Here is a 26,959-nt window from a genome sequence, read left to right as displayed (position 1 = left end):
TCCCTGCAGTAAGAAGAGGAGCTCTCTGTTCCGTAAGATCACTAAGCAGTCAAACCTGTTGCACACCAGCCGCAGTCTTTCGTCTCTGAACCGCTCTCTGTCGTCTGGAGACAGTCTTCCTGGCTCCCCGACCCATGGCCTCTCAGCTCGTTCTCCCACACAGACCTACCGTTCTCCACCGGACTCTGCCTATCTCGGTCAGTTCCGTCAACAGGTTTATTGCCAATGATTTATATTCATGTAACTACACAACCCGCTGTAGGGACAGTTTCACAGGTGTATTTTGGGTACCGACCCTCATAACAATCTTTTCAACTCTCTCCTCATCAGGCACGTCTTCCCAGAGCAGCTCTCCAGCCTCCTCCACGCCGAACTCCCCCGCTGCATCACAGCACATGCGTCCGAGCTCTCTGCACGGCCTCTCCCCCAAACTGCACCGCCAGTACCGCTCATCCCGCTGCAAATCAGCTGGGAACATCCCCCTGTCCCCGCTGGCACACACGCCGTCCCCGACCACGTCCTCGCCGCCCGCCATCGCTGGCCACTCCGTCGGCAGCTCCAACACCACACAGACCTTTCCCGCAAAGCTGCACTCCTCTCCACCAATCACACGGCCCCGGCCCAAGAGCGCGGAGCCCCCTCGCTCGCCCCTCCTCCAGCGCGTGCAGTCAGCCGAGAAACTGGGCCCACCTCCTCCGCCCTCATTTCCCTCATCATCGTCGCTGTCAGGGTCTGTCACATGTCCAGAGAAAAAGGGAAGCCTCAGTGTAGCCATGAGGAAGCACAGCCTGGATGTGGCGCATGCTGAATACCGCCGCGAGTCCTTCCACTGTGAGCACGCCCTGCAGAGCCTGCTGGAGATCGAAGGAGAGAACTCCCCGGTGCCGCCCACTCCTCCGGCTGCCGAGTCGCCCACGCACAAGCCCGCAGGATCACGCCGTGATAATGCACTGCAAATGCCCAGCCGGGCAGGATGGCTGGGGTCTTCCTCAGCATCGCTGAGCGATAAAGACAAACGGTCTGAGAAAGCAGAATCAAAGACTGCCAGTAAATTAGAACCAGCGAAGGTAACAGTTAGCCTGGATGGCGCTGCAGCTCAGACCTGTGAGTCTGCAAAGCAAGACTACAAAGTAACGTCAAAGTCACCGGCAACTCAAGCCTCCATTTCTGCATCGGCAAAGGCAGCAGAGAAGGAGCCGGCTGCCTCTGGAGGTAAAGCTCTGGGGGCCCCCCCTTTACTGAAACTGGAGACTGTTAGCGTGGGCTGTGATCCAAAAACACCTGAGCGGACCCCCACTGCGCCAAGTGCAGGTGCGCAGGAGCTAAAACACCAGGCTGTCCAGACAACGGTTTCTAAAGGACAGGAAAAAGGCAAAGCGTGGTGGGAGAGAGATGCCACATCCAAGACGGGAGCTGTGGAGGTGGGGAAGTTTGGGAAGAGCACCCAGACTGTAGACGTTGGTATAAAGGTACCGAACGGAGGAGGTGAAAAGGGAGGCGCAGACAGTAAAGGTAAAGCTTCAGCACCTCAACACAGCAGCACAGCGACAGAAGCAGGTCCTGCCCAGACCAAGACAAAGATGGAGAAAGCTCTGGCTCCGTCTCCGGCTCCTTCTCCATCTCCGTCCGGCTTAGCCCGAGCTCTCCGAGACGAGAGGTCCCATCTGGAAGTTTTGGAGGAGAATCCAGCTTCCCCCTCACCTACCGCCCCGTCTCCCAGCGCCAGCAAATCGCGCGCCATCTCTCCTGGCGACAGGTCGAGCTTCGTCACTCAGCTCACTAGCGTGGCCAAAACTGTGCTCGGACCCATGAAGCTAGGATCCCAGGATGGCGGCAAAGGGAAGGACTCGGGCTCCAAATCGAGTGAGGATAAGCGCGCAGGGACGCTTGGGAAGTCTGAGGCTTCATCTGGGGGGCGGCGTGCACCCACAGGAACGTGGCCTGGACCTGGATCCTCCAAATCGGAAAAATCCTCGAAAAGCTCTTCCAAGCATTCCTGAACTTCCTGTTTTTTGGGAAATGTTAGAACTTTACAACTGGGAGTGTCATGCAGCGAGCAAGTGTGACACGACTGAGACTTTCACAGCCACCAAATCAACAAGATCCACTGATCACTGAAAAAAAAAAAAAGTCCACGAAAAGGTGCTTCACAACTGTCGTCGTCGAACTCGTGTTTGTGTATAGATGGTGTTTTATGTAGGTGTGACGCCACGTTTGTATATAGGTCTGTGTAGGTGCATGAGATTAGAAATATGTGACTAAAAGAAACGCAAAGAATTTCGAGACGAAAAACTAAGCAAAGACCTAATGCTCGTGAATATCGTGCACATCCGACCGTCCACCCAGTCTGTACAGCAACAGCAAGTTAGTCAAGCCATGTGTCACATCAACGTTCTCGACTGTGATGGAGGGCAGAAGCGGTCCCTCATGACCGCCAACGAGTCATCCCTGTTTCAGCCGCCGTGGGGGGTGAACGTTTCAACGTTGTGGAGGTGTATTGTTTAAATGCGACCCTTTAACACTTTGGAAGGTTGAGCGAAGCTTCAGCGAAGGCGTGCAGAACCGAACTTTGATCTCTGCCCTTTAGAACAACCTGGAACGTTATTCTGAAGCTTATCTGCAGTTCCTAAGCGAAGTCATGCATCACTAAATTACTATACTTTTACTGAGCTGCTGATGACTGCATGGTAGACTGTGAATGCAAGGAACTTTGCGTGAATGTATGAGTGTGTGTGTGTGTGTGTGTGTGTGTGTGTTGTGTTGTTGTGTTTTAAGGGCTTGGACTTGACTGAGCTCAGATGGGAATATTGACTTGCACAATGAGCAGTACTGTGGAAAAGACTGCACACTGACTACTGTCATATCAGAATTTGCACTGGAGGCACCGAGCAAAAGGAGAGAGAGCGTGCGAGAGAGAGAGAGAAAAAAAACAGTCCTCCGAGAAAAACACAATGGCCTAGAGGAAACGACCAGAAAGCTCTGGAAGAAAGGGGCTGGTTAGTAAAGCTGCAGAAAGGTGTGGGTGAGAATGTCTTACAAAAAAAAAACTGCAAAAAATGATATCTTGGCAAGTGAATGATCTTAAATGGAGCCTAAACACACATACAGTCACCGAGCACTTTATCAGGAACCTGTACACCTCCTCATTCAGTGGTGAAGGTCTTCTGGACATGCTTCAGGCTCTTTAACACCGATTAATCTTCTCTTGAATGCCACAGCCTATTTAAGTATGCCTGTTGACCCTGTGCATCCCTTCGTGGCCACAATGAATTCACTCACCTTTTAACAGACACTTCATAATAGCATGACGATACAGCAGGTCACGAAGCGGAGGTCGTCTCAAGCTGGTTTCATAACCATGAGCATCAGTAAGTTCAGCGTTCTTCAGTGCTGGATCCAGTAGAACATCTTTGGGATGTGGTAGACTGGAGACTCGGAGGAGAAAGTTCTTCTGGAAGATCTGCATCGTGTCAACGTGGACCAGGATTTTGAACCAGTAATGTTTCCAGCATCTTGTGAAAAATCCATGACCTGAAGAGTTCAGGCTGTTTTGAAAGCAAAGTCAGGTCCAACCTAGTAAAGTGTTTCTGATGAAGTGCTCACGCAAAAAGCTCAGAGATCTCAAGAGTGGCAGCCTTCCATGAGGAAAAGGTGTCATTCCAGGTCATTTTGGAGCTTTTCTATTGGTCCATTCTCTTTGGACGCAATTTAAAGAACATCAAAAGAGATTGTTCTAAGAATATTATATCATTATTTAACACATTTAAGACCAGTTTGAAGTCATGTTATCTGAAGTCTTTTACTCCATAATATTCTATAATCTGCCTATTGATATATAGATTGAATTGATTGATTATAAATGAAATACGACACTTTGACCCCGTTTACACCTGGTCACTCCATGTGACTAGTATCTGGATTCTATCTTGATAAGATTGCAGCACATGCGTTTACGCTGGGTAGTCTGATGCGCTCCGGTTGGTCTGACTGAAACCAGATGGCCGTGTGGGGTGGAATATGCACATCTGCTTGTAGCGTGGCAGCTATTACTGATGTTTGGGTTCGTACTGGGGTGGGTTTTGGTTGTCCAGTGCGTCTTGGAGAGACGGATACGTCTAATGGGTCTCGGACCTCCTCCTGAAGTGGGTTAAATGATGGAATTTTTGTATCTGGTGTAACTCTGGAGTCTTGGGTGCGTTCACACTTGTAGTTTTACATGGCTGGGCCTGATCCGGATCTATGTTTTAAAATGCTGATTAATGAAGTGACCAGGTGTAAACGGGGTCTTTCTGTAGCTGAAAATAACTTCAACAAGTGTTGAAAAGTCTGGAAACGAGTTAATTACTCTTATTATTATTCTTAAAACAATCTGATTACACACAATCACACATGTTCCATATTTCTATCATATGTGGCGTCATTCCACTTGCCAACATGCAGTTCTTTTGCAGTGTAGAAAGCGTGTGAGTGAATGCGGGCCTGGTTTGGAGAAGAGGAAGGTCTTGGCTACGCTGTACGTCGTTGGTGGGAGGGGGAGCTCAGTCTGATGATGCGTCACTGTCGAATGCACTGTTAATAAGGGTCAGTGAAGGCGAACACCTCTCCCACATATGCAAAGAGCTTTGTAAAGTGTGACGACGTCTCCTGGTACGAGGTGGAGATGTGTGTTTCATTCCATGTAGCTGTGAGTAACCGAGGTCCGTTCGGGGGCTTTTCTTTCAGACTTGTCAGGTCGAGATCTTTATTTCCATACTTCATTTTATACAAGTGTACCGATGTTTGTCTGTCTGTGTGAGTCGACGTAACCGTCAGCAGTTAGCGAGTAGCGAATGACGCTTGAAGATTTCTTTACTTTTAGATTGTCTAATCAGTCAAATCTCCGTCCACGTCCAGCGTTCGGCCGTCTGGCAGTGGAGTCCTGCAGTAGCCCTGCACTGCGAGCTGTAGAGTTGCTGTGGTCAAACATTTGAGAGATTTCCAGAGTGGAATTGGGTAGGTTAGAGCAGGGAGGTACACTAAAGTTCAGAGGTTGGATTTACAAAAGCTTTTCCTATAAGACGTTCCTAAGATTGGACCTCCTCATTCACCAGTATCTTCTTCAGAATGTTCTTCAATTTGTCTTTGTGATTGGAGAAAAGTCCAATCTAAAAGCCTGTCCGATTCGTTCGTTTTTAAAGTGCAGAATTGTTCACAGCTCGGCTCTTATACTGATGGCTCCCACTTAAGTCCTCATAAGCTCAACAAACCCCTAATAAGAAAACACTGCTGAATGTCAGAAGCTGTGAGTGGGTTATAATATTTTTTAAGATGATGTTCTTAAGTATGATTCTCCCCCCAAAAAACCCTCAAATAATACTTAACACTTATCATGAATGCATTATTAGTTTTTGATTATTCAGTTAAATTTGTGCAAAATAAAAGAAGCTAAATTAAACTAGTGTTCAAAAGATTTCAGTGAACAAAAGCTGCAAGTTTTCTTTGGGGTGGAGGGATGTTGGGAAGCCCTTATTGTCCTTGTGTAAAAATTGATGGTACTTTTTTTAAGATTTTAGAAGATTTCCACCTTAAATCCTGTAAAATCAGAAAATCAAAAAATTCAGCTATCTAAACGGATCGTTTTAGAGGCTGACTTTCCGATCCTTACAGTTTGAGGCCTGTTTTTAAGATCTTAAAGTTTTTTTGTTCGTTGTTTTCTGGGAGAATTTTCTCAGAATTGAAAAATAAAGGTTAAAATGAGAAAATTCTTAAGATTTTGAAAGAATAACTAACTTTTTTTTTTCCTTCATTTAGAATCAGGTAAATAAGTAAAATCATCGTTTTTAAGACTCCTTCGCCCCAGGAGTTGATCATCCCCAATGTTGCCGTATTAGCAAAGATGGCAAATTCAGGTCCAGGAAGTGAAATAAACCCCCCCAGGATTCTGCCTGGGCAGCCCTGGAGGCTTTCCACGGTCAGGACCGGAATTTGCCCCCAGTGTTTCAGTGCTGCACACTAGAATCGTTTACTGCCGGCCTCGGAGCGTCTCGGTCTGTAGAAGTTGTGCTTTGGCAGTGTGGTAGAAACCTTCACGAACACGATCTTCTTCACGCGAGTCCGTCAGTCCGTCTGTCTGTCCCCTCATCCTGGTCCGTGGTGGTGTGTTTGATGAACTCCTGTTGTAGAATAGAGACTGTCGTCCGTGAACTGTCTTGTGGAACAGATCCACTCCTAGCTGGGTGTCACTGTTGCCGTCTCTGTGTCTAGATCCCGTAGGCATAGAACCCTTTTGCCTGAGGCAGTTTCTCTCCCTCTCTGATATTCAAGAATTTAAATCACTGTAAAGAATGCACTTTATTTATCCATTCAGTAGAGGTCCAGGCAGCCAAGGTGCCGGGCCGGGCGTCTACTCTGTATGGTAGGAGTGTTGTGGTTTATTTTTGTTCGTTTGTTTCTTCCTTTGTTTTATTCAACAAATATGCAGTTCCACAAATCTCAGCAAGACTGATGGTGGCGAGTTGAGCGGCTTGATTTTCATTTTCTTAAAAGTTTACATTCATATATTTTTTTTTTTTTTTTTTTTTTTTTTTTTTAAATCAAATCTGTTAATTTTTCCTTGCAGTGCTCACTTTCTCACACGGGTCCTAATTCACTGATACTCGCTGGTACGTGTGAAAGACCTTCTCACATGTCAGCAGATTTGACACTTGCGTGTAATTCAGTGTTTTCCACTTTGCAAACCAAGAGAATCTGCTCTACGACTACAGCAGTGCCACCTGTAGGCCAAAGTGCTTGGACCCCAGTGATTGCTGCTGCTTGCAGCTATGGTAGTTTGTTTATTTCCTGGTTGTCGTTTATCTGTTTGTTTTTTTTACTTTTGTGAAAAGCATGTTCATATCATGTTCCAATCTTAAAAAAACGATCCGTAACATCTGTCTTCTTTAATATTCATCCGTTTTGTTTTTTTTAATCAACGAATGTCTTTTTTTACTTTGTTGTTTATTTATTTGTTGATATGACTTTCTTTCTCCTCAGGCAATGTTGTGAACCAATGCAAAAAGGCTAAAGTGCAGTAATAAAAGTAATAAAAAAAAATTAAAATATTAGAGGAGTTTCACCTCATTATTTAAAAGCTTTTTGTTCACACATTAAACACGTTTATAAAGAAGAAGCCAGTTCTATACATTTACTCTTGCTCTGTGTAGTTTAGTAGAATAACAGCTGGTTCACCTCACTGTGGACACTTCTCCAACGTCAGCTGTGTCTCTGTGGTCATTGGTTGAGGGTCTCAAGATCCTCCCTAATAAAAATAATAATAATAACAATAACAATAATGACCTATGGGAAACAGCACCTCCAAATAATGATACTAATAATAATATAAATGTGTAAATAGCAAAAATCAAAAACACATGAACTCAAAATATACCGTTTCCCACATGTCTTTGTTTATTTATTTATTAATTATTAAGAAGGAGCTGTTTCCCATATGTTATTATTATTATTATTATTATTATTATTATTATAAGTAGTAGTATAATCATTATTATTATTATTAGGGAGATCCTGTTTCCCACAGCTCATTGTTTATTTATTTGTTTATTTGGAAGGAGCTGTTTCCCACATGTTTATTATTATTATTATTATTATTATGAAGGAGGGGCGGGTTCCCACAGGTCATTATTATTATTATTATTATGAAGGAGGAGCTGTTTCCCACTGGTTTATTATTATTATTATTATTATTATAAGTAGTAGTATAATCGTTATTATTATTATTATTAGGGAGATCCTGTTTCCCACAGCTCATTGTTTATTTATTTGTTTATTTGGAAGGAGCTGTTTCCCACATGTTTATTATTATCATTATTATTATTATTATTAGGGAGGAGCTTGAGACCCTCAACCAATGAGCATAGAGACGCAGTTGGCGTTGCCAAGGCAGGACCCGAGTAAACAGGAAGTGTGTGAGTGACGCGTGTTTGCGTGTTTCAGAGCCGGATTTAGTGTCGAAAATAAACTCCTGAAGTTCAGAGAGGTGTTTTATAACACCTGAAAACACGGTAAGCGTTTCACCCCCCCCCCCCCCCAAACACACACACACACACACACACACACACACACTCCACTACAGTGAAAGCCCTGCAGGGCTGGAGCTAGCTGTTAGCATTAGCCTACTTTAGCTTTGCGAGCGAGGTCAGTAAACAAAGCCTAACTGCGTGTAGTGTTACTGGACTGGTGTTACTGGACTAGTGTTACTGGACTGGTGTTACTGGACTAGTGTTACTGGACTGGTGTTACTGGACTGGTGTTAGTGGACTAGTGTTACTGGACTGGTGTTACTGGACTGGTGTTACTGGACTGGTGTTACTGGACTAGTGTTACTGGACTGGTGTTACTGGACTGGTGTTACTGGACTGGTGTTACTGGACTAGTGTTACTGGACTGGTGTTAGTGGACTAGTGTTACTGGACTGGTGTTACTGGACTAGTGTTAGTGGACTGGTGTTACTGGACTAGTGTTACTGGACTGGTGTTACTGGACTGGTGTTACTGGACTAGTGTTACTGGACTGGTGTTACTGGACTAGTGTTACTGGACTAGTGTTACTGGACTGGTGTTAGTGGACTGGTGTTACTGGACTGGTGTTAGTGGACTAGTGTTACTGGACTGGTGTTACTGGACTGGTGTTAGTGGACTAGTGTTACTGGACTGGTGTTAGTGGACTGGTGTTAGTGGACTGGTGTTACTGGACTGGTGTTAGTGGACTGGTGTTACTGGACTGGTGTTACTGGACTGGTGTTACTGGACTAGTGTTACTGGACTAGTGTTAGTGGACTGGTGTTACTGGACTAGTGTTACTGGACTGGTGTTAGTGGACTGGTGTTAGTGGACTAGTGTTACTGGACTGGTGTTACTGGACTGGTGTTAGTGGACTGGTGTTACTGGACTGGTGTTACTGGACTGGTGTTAGTGGACTGGTGTTAGTGGACTAGTGTTAGTGGACTAGTGTTAGTGGACTGGTGTTTAGTGGACTGGTGTTTAGTGGACTGGTGTTAGTGGACTGGTGTTAGTGGACTAATGCTGGGTCTGTTTTCGCTGGTAAGCTCTATTGGACCCTGTGCCGGAGCTCCGTCTCCTTCACCCTGCTCCACTGCAGAGAGCTGCCAGGGTCCGAGTTCATTCACTGAAAAGACTCCTGACCACATTTGGACCCCACGGAGCCCCTGAGGTACCGAGGTAGGAAAAACAACATGTAGAGACTTAAAACTTTCCCTTCATTAAAAAATGATCCCCAGTTTATTCATTATTTTCCTCGGGACAAATTTTCTCTTTGATTTAAAGGGATGATTAATTTATAAAACCAAGGAAACGATTTAGCAAATAAAGAAAATGATTTATTAAATCAAGGGAATTATTGACTAAACTGAGGGAATGATTTAAGTTTCTAATTATTATTATTATTATTATTATTATTATTATTATTATTATTATTTTCCACTGTTGAGCTCAATCAGCTGCCAATTTAATTCCAGTGCTTGTGAATATTTCCGCATTACTGAAACACAGAATTACTGATGTTTACCCTGGAAATGACTTCTGGGGCTCAGCTTTATCTGTCAGTATAAACTTAGAAAGGTATAGCTCTCATCATACTAACAGTGAAGGCCTTTTAAGGATGCCAGAGTCTAACAGCAGCCCCGTTTATTTAAGGGGGAACTGAACACTGGAGTATGACACTAACCCAGTTAGATCTGGTGGTGTGGTTAAACCATAGGCTAATTCTGCTGTGAGAGCTCCCGAGCTATAAAGAGCTTTAAGCCTTCTGAGTCCTGGACTGGGGTTACGGCTCTTTCTCTCGTTCAGGAACAGGTTCAGGCTGGTTTCCGTGTTCTGGTTTGTGGTCTGATGAGTGTCACATGCAGTGCTTTCACTCGAGGAGGAGGTTAATGGTCTTGCTGAGGCCTTGTTTGTAAGCGTCGCTACAGGCTGAAAGAGCAGTGGATCCAGGCCAGGTGGAGATATTAATAACCCCTGAATATATAATATGTGAAATGCTTGAACCACATGGGGTGTTGGTGATTTACTGCATGTCCAAATGTTTGTGGACACCCCTTCTGATGAATGCATTCAGCTACTTTAGGCTGCACCCATTGATGATACATATGTGCAAATGCACACACACAGCTTGTCTAGTCCCTGTAGAAAAGTACTACTGAAAAACAAATGCTGCCTAATGCCAGGCGTGGGCTAGTAGAGGGGTATAAAGCCCCCCAGCATTGAGCTGTGGAGCCGTGGAATGATGGATGGTGGTGGAGCTTTATCCAGTACTTTTGAAAGGGATGAGTTGTGGAGTTGGCGATGGATGAGGTGGGGTGGTGATCATCATCATCATCCAACATCTTGACCTCACTAATGCTGAAAGCAATCAAATCCTCACAGCAATGCTCCTCCTCCTCCTAGTGGACTAGTGTTACTGGACTGGTGTTAGTGGACTAGTGTTACTGGACTGGTGTTAGTGGACTGGTGTTAGTGGACTGGTGTTAGTGGACTGGTGTTAGTGGACTGGTGTTACTGGACTAGTGTTACTGGACTAGTGTGGTGATCATCATCATCATCCAACATCTTGACCTCACTAACGCTGAAAGCAATCAAATCCTCACAGCAATGCTCCTCCTCCAAAATCTAGTAGAAAACCTAAAAAAAAAAAGTAGAGTAAACAGGTGTCCCAATACTTTTGTCCATATAATGTATATAGAGTCTGGAAAGCTGTATGCAGGTACAGTAGTGCTATGGAACAACCTACCAGTTAAAGAGTAAAAGTCGTCAAGAACCGTGTTGGTGAACGAAACTAGGCGTCGGTTGCCATGACGACAACCAGTGAACCCACACTTCCGAGGCTTTACAGACGTCTGATTCCTTTCACCACCACTCACTGTGAACAGCTCTGACTAAGCAAAGTTGGCGTGATCTGATGCTGCCGTTTCTCCTCAGGTTGCTATGTTGGCGTTTAGCTGGGGGCCGAGAACATGAGTGCTGGCTTTTCCAACAAAGGGGATCTCTCAGATGATTTGGCGTCATTCGAGGTCCTCTCACACCCTGGACCATCCGATTTTTTCGTTCTCGCAGCATTCGAGTCCTCGCAGCACGTGGAGGCAGCCCAGGACAATGCCAAGCTCAAACGCAGGCTCTTGTCTGCATGGAACAACATAAAGTATGGAGGTATGAGGAGCTGAGGGTGTGTACTGTTCAATGAGGGCTTCAGCCCCCTACACCCCCCATCCCCCCACCCCCGGTTCGTAGCTCCACCTAGCACTAGCAATGCTCCCGTCACTAGGAGGGTAAGGACTTAACACACAGGAAGCCAGCTCCACCGCACCAGCTAACAGGCGCCTGTGCCGACCACCATCGCTTAAGAGCGCCATCTACCCAACCGGAGAAAGAGTGCGGCCAGTTGTGCTCTCTCAGACTCTGGCTGCTGATGGTAAAGAACCCCCCCTGCCCCCCCCAGTGCATTAGACCACCCAATTCGGAGCTCGGAATTATAATCCTTTAGCACTTTAGGGAGTTGTTAATGAGTATCTGTCTGGAGGCGGGGCTTATTGGGAAAAGCTGCCAATTAAAGGCTTTTCTGCGTCAGAAGTCACCATGGCGACCAGTGGGAGCATTAACATTTGGAAGGTTGCCACCCACCTCTACATAATCCTCACTGTTTCGGCGTAGTTACAGACTCAGCTCAACTGCATTATTCAACCACTAGGGGGCGCACCAGCCAGGCTGCCAGCAAAAGTGTCATTTAACAGCTTGGAAGCGTCACTTGTTTTACCCAAGTGCTACAAGAAGTACACTATGTGTCCAAAAGTTTGTGGACACCCCTTCTGATGAATGCATTCAGCTCCTTTACTTCTAACGTTCACCAATTTCTGACACAGATGTGCAAATGCACACACACAGCTTGTCTAGTCCCTGTAGTGCAGAAGTACTGCCAATAGGATAGGACTCTGTGGAGCAGAATGCAGTTAGACTGGTATGTGTTTCTGTTTGTAGGTTTATCACTAAAGTCCAAGCCTCGCCTCAGTAAGAGCACCCCCGTGTGGCTGCTGGGACGCACATACAGTCTCAGCTCTGAAGGTACGGCTGACACTCCGAGAGACAGAAACTCTGATCATCCTCTGTATTAAAGGTGCAGTCAGCTTAGCAGAGTTCTAACTAATACAAACGTGTGTGTGTGTGTGTGTGTGTGTGTGTGTGTGTGTGTGTCAGGTGAACGAGAGGAGTTTCGGCGGGCGTTCTCCTCTCTGTTGTGGCTGACTTATAGGAGAAGGTTTCCTCCTCTGAGCGGCTCCTCTCTGACCTCAGACTGCGGCTGGGGCTGCATGCTCCGCTCTGCACAGATGCTGCTCGCACAGGGACTCCACATACACATGATGCCAGGAGGTACACACACATACAAACACACACACACACACATACACAAAATACACATATACAGCGCTGCGCAGAAGTCTCCCTCTCTCTGCCTGTGCCCTAAAGGCTGCTATTTCCCCCTGTGGCTGAAATAACCTCAGTTAGACTTTTCCTTTGATCTCTAACATCGACTGGGGGAAGTCTGTCCCACTCCTCCATGCAGAATTTTTCCATCTGTGTGATGCTTGAGGGGTTTCTGACATGCACAACCCGTTTGAATCATCCTACAGAATCTCAATAAGATCCGACCCTTGACTTGGCCATTCCAGAACTCTCCATCTTTTGCTATTGAGACATTCCTTGGTGGACAGTTTTGGGTCATTGTCATGTTGCATGATCCACCTTTGCTACAGCTTCAGTTTTCCCTACAATACTGAGCACCCTCTGATTCAATATTGAATTTATACTGGATTCTGTGATTGATTGGCTTGTCAGGCCCTGCTGCTCCTCCATGTTTTACCGTTGGTATGAGGTTCTTGTGCCCAAATGCTCTGCCCAAAGCCCATTGTTCCAGAAGTCCTGGTCTTGGTCTTTTTTTTTTGACAGTAAGTGTTTGTTGGGTCTCGTTCTGATGGTAGATGCTGTACTTTAATATGTCAGCTGTGGCATAAGAGCTACTTGTAGGTCCCGTGATGACATTGTAGGACATCTTGAGGGTTCTGCTCTTGGGCTGAACTTGCTGGGAGATGGCCTGGCCTGGTCATGTTGGTCAGCTGTTTGACTTGTAAATGGTTTAGTGGACAGTGGAACGGCTTTTAAACCCCTTCCCAGACTCCTCTGCATCTCCTCAGAAAGCTCTCTGGATCTGGCCATGATGGTGGTCATCTTCACCCCTCACTTCAACCATCAGTCAAGAGCAGACCAGACTAAACGTCTGAGGTTTAAATAAGACAGACTCCTCCAGAATAATCCTCTCTAACTGTGTATATATTTTCTCTACCCCCTCTCTCAGGCTGGACGTGGCCAGGTGCTCGTCACCAAATCAAAGACGACCTGGAGGTCAAGTCCATGCATGCTGGGCTGGGGTCAAGGCGGGCCAGTGACCCAGGCAGGCCACTGAGGAGACGCAGTGAGGGCGGCATGCTGGACGCCGGTGAGGACCGAGAGGAGAGCGCACACCGCCGCCTGGTGGCCTTGTTTGGTGACACCCTCTCCGCTCCGTTCAGCATTCACCAGCTGGTGGAGCTGGGCAGACCCTCAGGGAAACGGGCGGGGGATTGGTACGGCCCGTCCACTGCAGCGCACATACTCTGGTATGAACACAAACGCACCAAAAAAGGGTCAAAGGAAGAAAATCTGACATTCACCTACTAATTGTTCTGGTACGTGTGTTTGTTTGCAGCAAGGCTGTAGCAGCGTCTCAACTCACAGATCTGACCGTGTACGTAGCACAGGACTGCACCGGTGAGTCGTCCAGCCTTCATGTCCCACTGTAGGCCTGCTGTAGGGTCGCTCGTTTTTTTAAAAAATCCAGTCTCTCCAGCCTCAGATATATAAAATCAACCCCCTAGCCCTGCAGTCTGCCTTTCTTCCACACATCAGTGAAAGAACGGGAGGTTCTGAAGAGCTCACTGAACTCCAGAGTGGTTCTGTATGTAATAGGAGACACCGCTGCACCAACAACAACAAGTCAGCTGGTGAAATTTCCTCCCTCCTAGATCTTCCTCCATCAGCTGTGAGTGGTGTTATTATTGAACAGTGGAAGAGTTTAGGAGGAACAGCTCACAGAGAGCAGCTCAGTATCCACCGAGTGTCTGTCAGACCACGTAAAGTTACAGAGCGGGGTCAGGGCCGAGTGCTGAGCTCAGAGCAGAGTGCAGAAAAGTCTCCAGACCTGCTGCTGCTGGTTGAGCTTAAAACAAAGAGGACCAGCTCCAGATTAATAATGCCTATAGGTTTATAATTGGAGCGTCCTAAAAGCTCCTGTAGGTGAAACATGTAGGTGTCCCAATACTTTTGTCCTCTTAATACTTTTTATATGGAATGACCACTCCAAATACAGTATTACAGAAATGTCATGTATAACTCCTGTGTTTATCGTATTCTGTCTTGCAGTGTATGTAGGAGATGTGGTGAGGCTGTTTGAGGGGTCTCAATCTGGGGGTAATAGGTCTGTTATTATACTGGTACCTGTAAGGCTTGGTGGAGACGCACTCAATCCTGCCTACATCGAGTATGTGAAGGTATGGCAGCACCGTATGTATTGTTTGCTTTTGCAGTGCTAGTTAGTCTTTAAGCTGGTCACACAAGCTCCTGGGAACACCTGGAAAGTTTTTGACCGACAGCCCTGGCCAACAAGATTTTCTAACGTTACCATGACAACACACAGCCTTGAGACAGAGAAGCTGAGCACCCGCCCTACCCCTGGTATGCCCTGTTGTCCTTCCTGTCCAGTGCCTGACCCTTCTTTGCTTCTCCACTTCTGTGGGCGTCTACATGCTGTGCCGGTAGGGTGGAGTATGGGTGGGCGGCGGGCTGCGTCGGGACCCCCTGTCTGTCCTGACGACGGGCCATGCAGGGCTCTAGCTTTAGTTTTCCAGGTTCGAAGGAAGGGGTGGAGCCATGTTAGCCTTGTGATTGGTCAGGGGTATGCTGACGTAACCTGATCCAATTTTAGGACCGCCCAATCCACATGGAGAGGAGAGCAATACTAGTGAGGTACAGGGGAAGATCTTCATAAGGCATACTTTGTACCTGGGGGCCTCGAGGAGCCAGATGAAGTTCATTAGAAAGAAAAGCCAGATTTAGGTTCCTCAAGTCACCAGCTAAATTGAAAAATTAGGAACTATCAGCTGAACTGTCAGACTCCTCAAACCTTGTGCTGTCCCTCATCAACAGTCATAAGACACCCCGCCTGTGAACTTCACAAAACTCAGGATTTGAGGAAGATCTAGAGACGTTCTCCAGCTCTCTGTTGATCCATCCAACCCTTTCTCTTGCTCTGCCTTTTAGAAACTACTTCAGCTGGAATGCTGCATTGGGGTCATGGGAGGAAAGCCAAAGCACTCGTTATATTTCGTTGGCTTCCAAGGTGAGTGAGCCGCCTCGGCCCAGCCCATGTTTATCATGCTGATTTCCTATCATCCATCCTGTCATATGTAGATCATGCTAATGCAGGGTTTTGATAGTTTGGTCAAACTTCATCTGTATCTGGGAGCAGCTTAGGTCTGTCTGGTCATTATTAATATGACCGTGTTGGTCATGGGGAGCTGGCTGATTCAGTCCACAACTGTGAACCTTGGTTCACTCTCTGTGCAGGTGAAAAGCTGCTGTATCTGGATCCTCATTTATGTCAGCCTGCTGTAGATGTCCGTCAGGAGCGCTTCCCTTTGGAGGTACGGAAATGTGGACACCCCTTCTAATGAATGCATTCTGCTGTTTTAGGGTTCACCCATTGCTCACACAGACAGCTTGTGTAGTCCCTGTAGAGAAGAAGAACTGCCAAAAGCCTTCCTCCCTGGACAGTAAAGACAGTTACTACAACAAAAGCAGGCAAAACTCTCTTTAGTGCCCCCTTGATTTCGACCAGGTGTCCCAATACTTTTGTTCATATAGTGTATATCGCAGCAGTATTACTACTTTATATCTCACTGTCTGCTGCCACCTTGTGGACAGTGGTACACATGACTCTTAATTCACTGGATAAAATGGTGCATTATGAGTGCTGAACCCCCCCCAACCACATCACCCCACCCCCACCCCAATTTTTACCATGGCTGAAATCTGGCAACCCTGATTGCCACTGTCCTCTCTCTCTCTCTCTCTCTCTCTCTTTCTCTTTCTCCGTCTCCATCTCTCTCTCTCCTTCTCCTTGTCTGCAGTCGTTTCACTGCAAGGCTGCGAAGAAGACATCCTTTCACCGCATGGACCCCAGCTGCTCTCTGGGATTCTACGCTAGGAACAGAAGGGACTTTGACGCTCTTCGTGCTGACGTCACCAGGGTAAGCAAGCTTAGGAATGGCCATCACTGTACACTGTGAGAAGTAGAAGATCCTTGAGGAACCTTTAGATGTTCTTATAGTTTGAAACAGTGGAGAAACCTCTTCTGTGCTGCTTCTAAAAGAAAGGGATTCCTTGAAGGTTCCTCAAAGCACCCTAAGAGGTTCCTCCACAGTTTCAAACAGTTCCTCCAGGATCCTATACTGGAAACAGTGCATATAGCAACTTTACAGGAGAAGGAAAAAGCCTTCCTAACTTTTAATGGAAGTCAATGTAAATAGATTCATTTTGGAGCGTTTCTATTGGTCCGTTCATCATGAAATTCTGATACATTGTAAAGAAAAACATCAAACAAAAACGGAGATACAAGTTTTTTTTGTGACAGCATTTTTTTTCTTTTTCTTATTAGGCTAGCTGTGCTCTTATGAGTCACTTTACATAGATTCCACACTTGCGTTGGAACGGTCATCCCTCACAATGTCCATCTATTTCTCTCTCAGGCTCTGACATCATCTGATGACACGTATCCCATCTTCACATTCGTTGAGGGCAGCAGACAGAAGGACAACGGGCAAGGATTGTGGACCCCTGACACTGTAGTGTCCGCTGCGGCCAAAGACAAACCGAAAGGAAGGACCAAGCCCACCGGCATGGACGATTTTGTGCTGCTCTGAGCTGCTCTGAGTCTCAGCTGCCACAGCTGTATTGGTTCCATCAGCAGGTTTCATTGGTCTAATAAGAGCATTAAAGGGACATTCCAGCAAGACTTGGTAAAAAATATAATCTGATGATCTTAAAACATCCAATCCTGAAGACCTATAGCGTGAGGTGGGTTTTTACTACAGAGGTAGCCCTCATTATGTTTTAGCAGGTGAAGGAAGCCAGAACATGGTTGGATCAAATCCGCCCAAGCGTTTCTTTTCCCTCTCAAAAGTTCTAACCGTCTTCCAGATATCTCATCAGAAGGTTTCAGAGTCTTGCCAGAGTTTTTCGGAATCTGCTCTGTGAGGTTTGGAAGGTGTTGGACACCATAGGAATGTTTGGACGTTGGCCATCCACCATCCATCCTTGTCCACTGGACTTCACTCTTTCCCTGGTCCTGGACACCATCTTAAGACCAGTTCCATCACTTTTAGCAGCTCAAGTGAAGTTTTTAAACAGCAAGCTGTGCCGTGACCTCGAGGGCGACCACACAGACTGTTGATCTCCGTCCAGCACACATCCTGCTGCACCGCGGTCTGCGGTCTTCCTCAAAGGCCTTTAGATATTAAGACTACACTACGGTTGTCGTGCCCATTTTTGTTGTTTTCCACTTTTCGACACACTGTAAATCTGGTAGTGGGTCTTATCAATGTGTCAGAATTTCACGATGAGCGGACCAATAGAAATGCTCTGAATTGACCTGGAATCAGACCTTTTTACTTTGACTTCCATTGAACGTTAAGAAGGTCTTTTTCTGGGCTTCGGACCTCGGCCTGAGATCACTGCAAGCTGACCATGAGCCAAAGCAGTGAGTACTTCAACATGCTTAATGTTTCAAAACCATTACATTTAGATTTGAGGCTCAATCTGGGATTTAGTGGTAAATTACTCTGTTTATCACGACAGGTCAGTCATTTACTCCGCTAACAAGCAAGCTAGCAATAATAACAAAACATTACAAGCAGTTAATCACAGAAAAATAGGAAACTTATGTAAACTATGTTCTTGAAGCTTTCGCACGTAAATAGTTTGTTAGGTAGTCTACAGGCTGGCTAATTAGCTCACTAAGGCTAGCCTAGCCAAGGGCTAGTGTGCTCTGACTAGGCTGAGGGGGTTAAGATGAACAGTTAAAGGGTCAGTTGGCCAGCAGACTTACGACTTACGCCCAGACATCACTGCAAACTGACAGTGAGCTAAAGCCGTCAATGAACCATAGCGGTGAGTCCTTCGCAATGCTTCACATTTTAAGCTACATTAGATTCCCCCTGTTCAAACCGTGTGGTAAATTACTCCATCACTCCTACATGACCGCTAGTACCTCATTATTTTGCTCTGATAGCTTGCTAGTTAGCTAGTTAGCAAGCTGAAGAGTACGCAGCTAGCAACAACAGAATGTAAATAAAGGCAAAAAACGTTACAGGCTAGATAATTAGCCTTGCTCTGACTAAGACACTCTAGGCCTCAGGGATCAGGTGAACAGGTAAAGGGTCAGTTGGGCAGCAGACCTTTCCCAGCTGACACTGATTGATTGATCTGTAGTGATTGATCTTGCTAGTTATTAAGCTAAAGTGCTACGCAGCTAGCAACAACAAGAAAAGAATCAATAACTATGAACTTTGATTTAGGAAAAGCAACCGTGACGTGGCCTGCAGGCTAGCAGATTCGCATACGAAGGCAAGCCTAGCTGAGGGCTAGTGTGATTGAAATGGGGAATCTGGAGTGGGCCACACTACCGAACCTCCTCAGTGGCAGCATCCAAAGGGTTCTAATGACACCACTTACTGTACCGTACCGTACTGTGCTGACCGGGCCGGGCCTGGCCTGTTAGCAGCACCGGCTGGATTAATGAGTCCGTATTACTGTCTTCATTCAGGTCGTTCTCACGCTGCCCTTCCGGCTCTTCTGAATGCCATGTGTTTAAGTAGGTCCTGATCCTCTGCCTGGATTCTTAATCTCGTTCGTCCTCTTAGCTCTTAGCAAGCTGTGCCGTGACCTCGAGGCCGACCACATAGGCTGTTGATCCCCGTCCAGCACACGTCCTGCTGCACCGCGGTCTGCGGTCTTCCTCAAAGGCCTTTAGATAGTAAGACTACACTGCGGCTGTCGTGCCCATTTTTGTTGTTTTCCACATTTCGACACACTGTGAATCTGGTAGTGGGTCTTAACATCGTTTTAGAATTTCACGATAAACGGAATGACCTGGAATCAGACCTGTTTACATTGACTTCCATTGAACGTTAAGAAGGTCTTTTTACAAAGATACAAAGATGCACCGGTCGTAGTCACTAATTGAAAGTAGCGACAGCAGTGAATTTGCCACCATGCACAAAGCTTGACCGGTGCTCTTGTAGAGAGAGTATGGATCGGTCAGTAGTGAAGGCCTATGGAACATGTATCTAAAGCCATAATTGTTCATCTTATTGTCCAGCTCTTATCGTTCTTATACACAACCCTTCAAAAACATTTAAAGTCACTCAAATAAAAAATCTTTTTTTAATATTATAATGCAGTAATAGTGTGAGTAGAATGTAGCTATAAAAATTGCTAATAAGTAATATTTTTCCAGGATGTATTTTTATATGTGAAATATTCAGAACAAGAGTTTTGTGATTAGAAAATTCTTTGATGCTGAATAATAAGCTGTATTTAACTGCATTTGCATGATTGTTTTAGTCTGCTGTGATTTTTGAAACCTGTGAAGCTCATGTTATACATTTTTTTTTTTATTATTATTATTATTTTTTATTAACTTCATGCTTTAGTAAAAGTTTAACCTTTTTTTTAACTTACATTTCTACTTAAAAATCTTTTTTTTTTGTTCTACAAAACATTGTTTTAGACAGTACAAGTTCAAAAGGTACGCCTCTAAAATGATCAGTTCATTGGTTGAATTACTAAAATTAATGTCTAACTTAACAGAATTAAAAGTTAAGATTAAAGAAAGTTAGGCTTAAAGGACTGTTCATGTTTACAGAAAGGAAATTCCACGTTTCAACCCTTAGTTTGATTCAGTTTCTCCTCCAGTTTTCCTCCAGTTTATGATGAGCTGTGAAATACAGAATAAAAAAATGATGTTACAAATGACCTTAACCTAAAAAGAAACATGAGTGACTTTAGGAAATCTTAATAAAATAATAAAGACCTACTTAAGAGAATATTTAAGATTTTTTTTTAAATAAAAAAACATATTTTAGAAAATTACATTTTAGAAGGTTCTCAGTGTTTACCTGAAGATCCCTGGTCATTTTTGGGAGAGTCTTGGGAGAGTTTTTGTGAATCTGGCCCCTGGTTTCTATAAAACCGGGTCTCCAAACTTGCCCGAGCTTGAGTTTGAGCAGGACCAGCACTAAACTGCCCAGTGTTCTGGTGGAGGATGAGTTTTGCGCTGTTGCTGTAAGATCAGGTCCAGCTGAATGTGATGAGGATGATTGTCTGAGCTGATTGCTGAAGCTGCTGTGAGAGCTGGACTGTGAGTTTCTGTGTTTGTGTTTTAATTTTATTAGAAACAGTAGTTTTAGGTTTGTGAGTGTGTTCTGTTGACGGCTCGGTTTTGTAAAAGTTTTTCACTGTAATTTTTTTCTCTTCGAAAAAGCAATAAATCATCCGTTTGAAATGAAAACATTGGACCTGTAAACCACGTTTATCTTGACCTGCTGGACTGAGCCTAACACTGTGACTGACCACTGCTGCAGGATGATGGTAATGAATGGGGATAAGCTGATAAGGACATCCATAGATCCTCATCCAGAGGGTCCTTTCTGCAGTATTATGAGCATTCAGCGGGGGCTTCGGCTCTAATGTGTTCTTGGTGAAGGAGAAACGCAGCTCTGGACTTTCTGTTGGGATGGAGATTAAGCCCAGTTCGATAAGCAGCCGAGGAGAGACTTCTGAGCCCACTGTGAGACTTCTGAGAGGTGAAGGTAATGCTAATTGTAATTAATTATAGAAAAAAGGGACAAACTGTACGCTCAGACTTTTAATTAAAGTTAGTAACGAGACATTGATTAAAGGAAGGCCTGATTTGTGTTGCAGGCCTCATGGTAGAACTTCCATGATCCATTTTCTATTTGCCAGTCCGTAATCACTTACAGCAGTGTTGCCCTGGAGGCTACGAGGCTCATCAGACTAACAAGTATAGGAACACACCAAAGCACCACTGCCAACTGCCGTCCTGCAGGGAATAGAGGATCGTTACCCTTTTCTAAAAGGTTGTTCTTGTATTTAAAGAACCACATTTTGGCGTCTAAGTGGTTCTTTGAGTTGTCATGGTTCTGTAGATTAGCTCTGCATTCTAGAACCCTTGAGGAACCCTTGGGGAACCCTTGAGGAACCCTTGTTTCAAAGTGTTGCATAGCTAAAAACAGCAGACGTTGCTTTTCGTCACCTGAATTTGGCCCAAGTACACCATATGTCCAAATGTTTGTGGACACCCCTTCTAATTAATGCGTTCAGCTACTGTAAGTTGTACCCGTTGCTGACACTGTTGTGCAAAAGCACATACACACAGATATAGCTTTAGAAAACATTGCCAATAGAATAGGACTCTCAACATGAACCTATTGGCACCATGCTGCCTAATACCAGGCGTGGGCTAGAGGAGGGGTATAAAGCTCCCCAGTATTGAGGAGCTGTGGAGCAGGAACTGTGTTCTCTGGAATGATGGATAGTGCCCCATCCCATATATTTGAGATCAGATGGGGATGATGGTTTGGATGACTATTATCCAACAGCCTGACCTCACTCGCTGAATGCAATCAAATCCTCACAAGGAGCAATACTGCTTCAAAATTATCAGTAGAAGGTTGTCTTCTCTGGACAGTAGAGACAGTTACTCCAACAAAAGCAGGAGAAACTCTTTTTAATATGCTTGATTTCAGAAGAAACAGTGAAGGAGCAGGCGTCCCAATACTTTTGTCCACAACAGTTGTGAATGTTTGGCCTGTGTTAGTCTGCAGGGACGGCTCTCATGTCCCTGCCATACTGCTGAAAGTACAGATGAGAGTGATACTGCAGTTCTGGCAGGACTAGCCTCACACAGAAGCCCTGATCCTCCAAGCTGAGGTTCCTCTGCACCTCGTATCCCAGTATCGTGGCCGTATCGGTCTGCCAGGGCCGCACCAGGTCCTCCAGCTCACTAGGGGGCACCGCGGACCTGGACACGCACTTGTGCCTGATCTTCTCTGTCGAAGCCCTGAGCTCAGCTACCCCTGTTTTGAGCCGGTCCAGGCCATAGTGCTCGGCCTTCACCCAGAACTCCTGCAGAAAGAAGTCGTAGAGGAGCGAGTCCAGCGCGTTCCACGATCGCAGCTTGGCTCGGCTGTCGTCGTCCAGCGTAGCGACTTCGCTGGCGCGCCTTGCGTTCATCCGAACGTAGGCCAAATCTTGCGGCTCCAGCCCCAGCAGCGCCCCGAGGAGAACCAGCGACTCGTCGAAGTGTTCTGCGATCATCACCAGATCGAAGGCCTCCTCCAGATGGTACAGGTCTTCCGGCCAGGAAGCGTTCCACTCCTCGTTGTTTAAGCCCATGTCAAAGCTCATGGGGTTCTTGGCCAGACCGTTCCCGGGCTCCTTCGGATCCCAGAGGCTTTCTGGATCCTCCAAGAAGATGGACAGCGCAGTCCTGCCCTGGTTCTCAGCCCTAGCAGCTACTTGCTTGGCCCTGGAGAAGGCAGGTACAGTGGAGGTGTAGTAGCTGAAGACGGACTCGAAGGTCCTCATAGGCTCTCGCAGGATTGTGATGAGGATGGTGTTCAGCGGCATCACCTTCCTCAGCTGGCTCAGATCCAGCCGCATGTGACTGCACAGCAGGTCGAACTGAGACAAATCTTCTGGAAGCTCATCCACAAACTCTGCTCTGAACCTGAAACCACACAAACGCACAGGCTTCAACATGTCCGGTCGCAAACTCTCTTGATTGCTCATGGGCTCCCCCTATGGGCGGAGAGTGTAGTGTAATGCACTGCAGTGAAATAAAAAAAAAAAGTACTTTGAGCGCCCCCTTGTGGCACACATGCATTTTACAGGCTGAGAGGTACTGAGCCAGCACTGAAAATGGAAAGAAGCATGTGGGCTGAGACGGGGTAGAGTAATACTACAGGATTTACACAGTTCTAGAGAAAGCTCCACCAGAGCTCCACCAGTGCTCCACAGTGCCAGAGTGGGAATGACAGGATGATGGAGACCCTAGACTGTTTTTGAATGTAGGCGTTTGATCAAGGGTCACAGAGGTCACCCCTCTATTATATCCCAGTGGCGTGTCTAGATTACATGTTGTACTGGGGCAAACACACAGTTTAGAGGGGCACAGCTAATTAATAATACATTTATTATTATAATGTTTATAATTTCAATAATATATATTTTTTACGATATTAGTAATATAGGCCCAGGAGGGTATAAGGTACAGCCTAAATACGCCCCTGTGTTCTGGATGTTCTGAATGATATGGAAAGACTGTAAAAGAACACTATGGCCATGCAGAGAAACTGTATATCCCATAATAGTCAGCATTATGTCAAATGTTTAAGCCTACAGTAAAACTGCGGTGCTACTACAGTCACCTGTCAATCATTTCCAGTATCTGAACCCACACCACCTTTCATTCTGACTCCTGCCACACAGCGCGCGAAACCAGTCAGTCCTGCTGCCACTGTGGCACACACTCCTGACTGCTGACATTTAGGAGAGCTGTAAGGGAGGGCGGCTGCGTCGGCCTACCTCTCAGGGTAGCTGAACTGGTAGGTGAAGTAAGGGAAGGCGAAAGTGGCTTTCTCTTTTTCTCCAAGTCGGAACAGCAGGTTCTGCACCGTGCTGCTGCCGGTCTTGTGTGTTTTGAGGAAGGCTATCGGTGGAGGTCTCCTCCTCTTCTTCCCGGCCGGGTTACTGCGCTCAGCAGGGGGCTCCGGCCGGGCCTTTGCGGCCTCCTCATGGCTGCCGGCGTGTGCTGGCGTGGGCTTGTGATCGTGGCCTTTCTGCGCTCTCCTTTCTCCCGCCGGCCGCACGTTACGAGTCCTGCGAAGAGAAGATTTACTCAGATTTAGGCCGTCAGGTGTCTTCGTTAGGTTTGCACTGGAGCAGTGAGTCTTACATTCAGCCATAACATTAAAACCAGCAGCTTAATATTATGTTGGTCCCCCTCGTCTTGCCAAAATAGCTCTGACCCATTAAGACATGGACTCCACAAGACCTCTGAAGGTGACCTGTGATAGCTGGAACACCAAGACATTAGCAGCAGATCCTCCTGAAGGGCCTGAGGATGGGGCCTCCATGAGCGTCAGTGTTTTCAGGCCAAGTGCCCAAACTTAACAATCCATCCCCAACCCATCCACAACTCATCCCAAAAGTATTGGTTGGAGCTCCACCATCCATCATTCCAGAGAACACAGTTCCTCCACTGCTCCACAGCTCAATGCTGGGGGGCTTTATACCCCCCTCTAGCCCACACCTGGCATTAGGCAGCATGGTGCCAATAGGCTCATCTAGCTTATCTACTCCAGAGAGTCCTATTCTATTGACCGTAATCTATCTTCTAGGGACTAGACAAGCTGTGTGTGAGAGCAGCAATGGGTGCAACTTAAAGTAGCTGAATGCATTCATTAGAAAGAGTGTCCGCAAACATTTGGACACCTTGTTAATGCCTCCTGATGTTTCTAACAACTATGTGAAGTTTCTTGGCTTTGGTTGCTCACCTGGTGTTCTGAAGAGACTGCGTGGCCAGAAGCATGAGGATGACGGTCACCGCCAGGGTCACCAAAAGCCCCATCACTCGATGTCTCCAAAGCTGAGTGGACAGCCATCGCAGGGTCATCTCTTCAACCCAGCGCCCCTAAACAGCTGCGTGTTCATCCCCAAAACTCCATCCCATCTGCTCTGGCTTCTTCTCGCCTTCCATTCTCCTGATCCCTGAACCATTTAGCTTCTGGACTTCTCTGCTCCTAGATGTCCTCGATGTCCAAGACAGGGACAGGGACAGGGACAGGGTGTTTTGTTCTCTCCCTTCCTCTCTATCAGATCCGCTCTCCTCATTCTCTGCTGCCTGGGTAAAATGCGATCAGTAGGATGTCAGGACACCAGCCTGAAGGCCTTAGCTCACCTCCCTAAGCCTCTCAGTCACTTGGAGGGAAGGACGCCGCCCACACAGACCACAGAGAGTGATTTCTTCCCCCCTCGTCTTAAATCTTCTTAAAGGATAGAGGTTTTTAGGACACTCTCTTTTTTCCCTTCTTCTCCCATACTGGTTATGTCTTTCAATTAAACCGAGGTGAAAAGGACCCACTACAGCAAAATCCAGCCTCACCAAGCTTAAATCACTACGTAAAAAAAGACCCACTGCTGCCTCCATGTGGAGAAAGGTATAGATGTTAAACAGGCTTATGCTGCTATTGTATATTATTTTAGTGAATATACTCCGTGTAGCACCTTCGTCAACTAAAAGGCAACCATGACATGCAGGGCCGGCCCAAGCCTTTATGGGGCCCTAAGCAGATTTTCATTTGGGCCCCACCCCCCAACCCATACCACCACCTCAGCACCAGACACTTCATTAACATCATTAACACGTCCACTATCATTAGCATCAGTTGTAATGAGCTTAAATCAGACTGGCTATTGTTTTGAACTTTACAGGAGGAGCAAAATCTCCAAAATATTCATATTAATTTTCTCTTTTAAAGACTGAGGGGTGTGTTCAGGAACCGTGTTCAGGAACATCAGCAGACAAGACCCTGCATTTACAGTGAACAACTTAACCCCTGACATTTCTTTTGTTCTTAAACTTTGAACAGACGTAAGGTGGGAGCGATTTGCCAAGAGAGAGATATTGCGCAATACGCTGAAGCACCCTAGCCTCGTATTGGTGTGCCAGCTATGTTATGCTTAATATATTTTTATATTTATTATTTATTTATCATGAAATCCTGGTACTTTTCGGGGCCCCCTGGTGGCGTTGGGGCCCTAACAGCCGCATAATTCGAGTAATGGGCCTTGGGCTGGCTCTGTATGACACTGTTGACCATCTCAAGAGTGAGGGTGTTATTATTATCTGTACAAACAACATTAATAAATACAAACAAACACAAACAGACTGATCTTATGAAATATCCCAACACCATCCATCCATTCATCCACCTTCAGTTCAGTTTTACTTTTTTAACATACGCCGTACAACTAGCATATTAATACATACAGAGATAATAACACGTATATATCTATAATAGCTAATATCAACTGAGCAGGAGGTAGTAATTATTATATTAATAAATTATTTGTTCAATAAAATGTCCCCTGTGTGTGTTGGGGGTGGTGTAGTCTTAACAGCCGCGGTCCGGGTTCAGAGTCCGAATAGCCTGTGGGAAGAACCTCCTCCTCATCCTCTCTGTGTTTGCCTTCAACAGAGAGAACAGCTCCTTTACGGTCTCAGCATCGGCCCAGCACCGCTTGCTGTAGATGGTCTGAAGGTCAGGGAGCTCAAGCTGAAGCGCTGATGGGCCGTCTTCTCCAGGGAGTTGATGTGGCACATCCTGCGAGATGTGATCTCCAAGGTACTTGAAATCGTCCACTCTTGATCCAGGTGGGTCTTGGCTCCTCTCCTGCTTCTTGCTGCAGTAAACCATCAGCTCCTTAGTCAGGATGAGTATCCTGACACCAGTTCACCAGGTGTTTAATCCCCTGCAGGTAGGCCCTCTTATCAATGTCAGAGATCAGACCCACAGCATCTGCCATGGATGGGTTAGAGTGAGGATCCCTTTTGGCACTTCTGGACATTCTCCCCTAGGGGTCACAGGTGAGCTTCTGTTCACCAAACAGACTGAAAAGACTGGACTAATACTGTGGTGCTAATCTTCTCAACAAGTAAATGCATGCCTCAGTGCTTCCCC

General features: G+C 46.1%; 3 protein-coding genes across 7 annotated transcripts in view; 2 read left to right on the top strand and 1 right to left on the bottom strand.

The window, feature by feature from the left end:
* Positions 1–7,043, top strand: part of mast1b (microtubule associated serine/threonine kinase 1b) — a 41,661-nt gene extending 34,618 nt beyond the window's left edge. For all 3 annotated transcript variants that reach the window (XM_072675143.1, XM_072675144.1, XM_072675142.1), the window contains 2 exons: positions 10–197; positions 331–7,043. In XM_072675143.1, the coding sequence (XP_072531244.1) occupies positions 10–197; positions 331–2,000 (1,858 nt within the window). In that variant the 3' untranslated portion in view covers positions 2,001–7,043. The remainder of the gene's footprint in view (positions 1–9; positions 198–330) is intronic.
* A 905-nt stretch (positions 7,044–7,948) lies between these two features.
* Positions 7,949–26,500, top strand: LOC140551634 (cysteine protease atg4da-like). 3 transcript variants are annotated; one of them, XR_011979273.1, is made up of 13 exons: positions 7,949–8,039; positions 9,083–9,215; positions 10,971–11,198; positions 12,024–12,107; positions 12,240–12,413; positions 13,396–13,696; positions 13,786–13,847; positions 14,499–14,626; positions 15,396–15,474; positions 15,702–15,778; positions 16,265–16,384; positions 16,883–17,892; positions 26,477–26,500. XR_011979273.1 is itself a non-coding variant. In XM_072675141.1 (12 exons), the coding sequence occupies exons 3-12, from the start codon at positions 11,006–11,008 to the stop codon at positions 17,054–17,056; spliced, it is 1,392 nt and encodes a 463-aa protein (XP_072531242.1). In that variant the 5' UTR covers positions 7,949–8,039; positions 9,083–9,207; positions 10,971–11,005; the 3' UTR covers positions 17,057–20,703. The 3 variants fall into 3 exon arrangements, 2 of the variants coding, with proteins under 2 accessions (XP_072531242.1, XP_072531241.1); XM_072675141.1 differs by lacking the exon at positions 26,477–26,500 and having other exon boundaries at positions 9,083–9,207; positions 16,883–20,703; XM_072675140.1 differs by lacking the exon at positions 26,477–26,500 and having other exon boundaries at positions 16,883–20,703.
* Positions 22,029–24,891, bottom strand: LOC140551157 (galactosylceramide sulfotransferase). The gene is made up of 3 exons (XM_072674530.1): positions 24,773–24,891; positions 23,802–24,095; positions 22,029–22,944 (listed from the first exon to the last, which is right to left on the bottom strand). Exons 1-3 carry the CDS (start codon positions 24,889–24,891, stop codon positions 22,029–22,031), a joined length of 1,329 nt encoding a protein of 442 aa, XP_072530631.1.
* Positions 26,501–26,959: the final 459 nt, after the last annotated feature.

This window comes from Salminus brasiliensis, chromosome 3, assembly GCF_030463535.1.
Source record: "Salminus brasiliensis chromosome 3, fSalBra1.hap2, whole genome shotgun sequence".
Lineage (NCBI taxonomy): Eukaryota > Metazoa > Chordata > Actinopteri > Characiformes > Bryconidae > Salminus > Salminus brasiliensis.
The sequence above is the reverse complement of the archived record's forward strand: the minus strand, read 5'-3'. Positions and strand labels throughout refer to the sequence as shown.

Excerpts from the sequence above, each read along its gene's own strand:
- LOC140551634 (XM_072675141.1), top strand. The coding sequence starts at position 11,006 with ATGAGTGCTGGCTTTTCCAACAAAGGGGATCTCTCAGATGATTTGGCG. Across the intron at positions 15,475-15,701 it reads ATATTTCGTTGGCTTCCAAG|GTGAAAAGCTGCTGTATCTG; the intron begins GTGAGTGAGCCG and ends CTCTCTGTGCAG. Across the intron at positions 16,385-16,882 it reads TTCGTGCTGACGTCACCAGG|GCTCTGACATCATCTGATGA; the intron begins GTAAGCAAGCTT and ends TTTCTCTCTCAG.
- LOC140551157 (XM_072674530.1), bottom strand. The coding sequence starts at position 24,891 with ATGACCCTGCGATGGCTGTCCACTCAGCTTTGGAGACATCGAGTGATG. Across the intron at positions 24,096-24,772 it reads CAGTCTCTTCAGAACACCAG|GACTCGTAACGTGCGGCCGG; the intron begins GTGAGCAACCAA and ends TTCTCTTCGCAG. Across the intron at positions 22,945-23,801 it reads CAGTTCAGCTACCCTGAGAG|GTTCAGAGCAGAGTTTGTGG; the intron begins GTAGGCCGACGC and ends GTGTGGTTTCAG.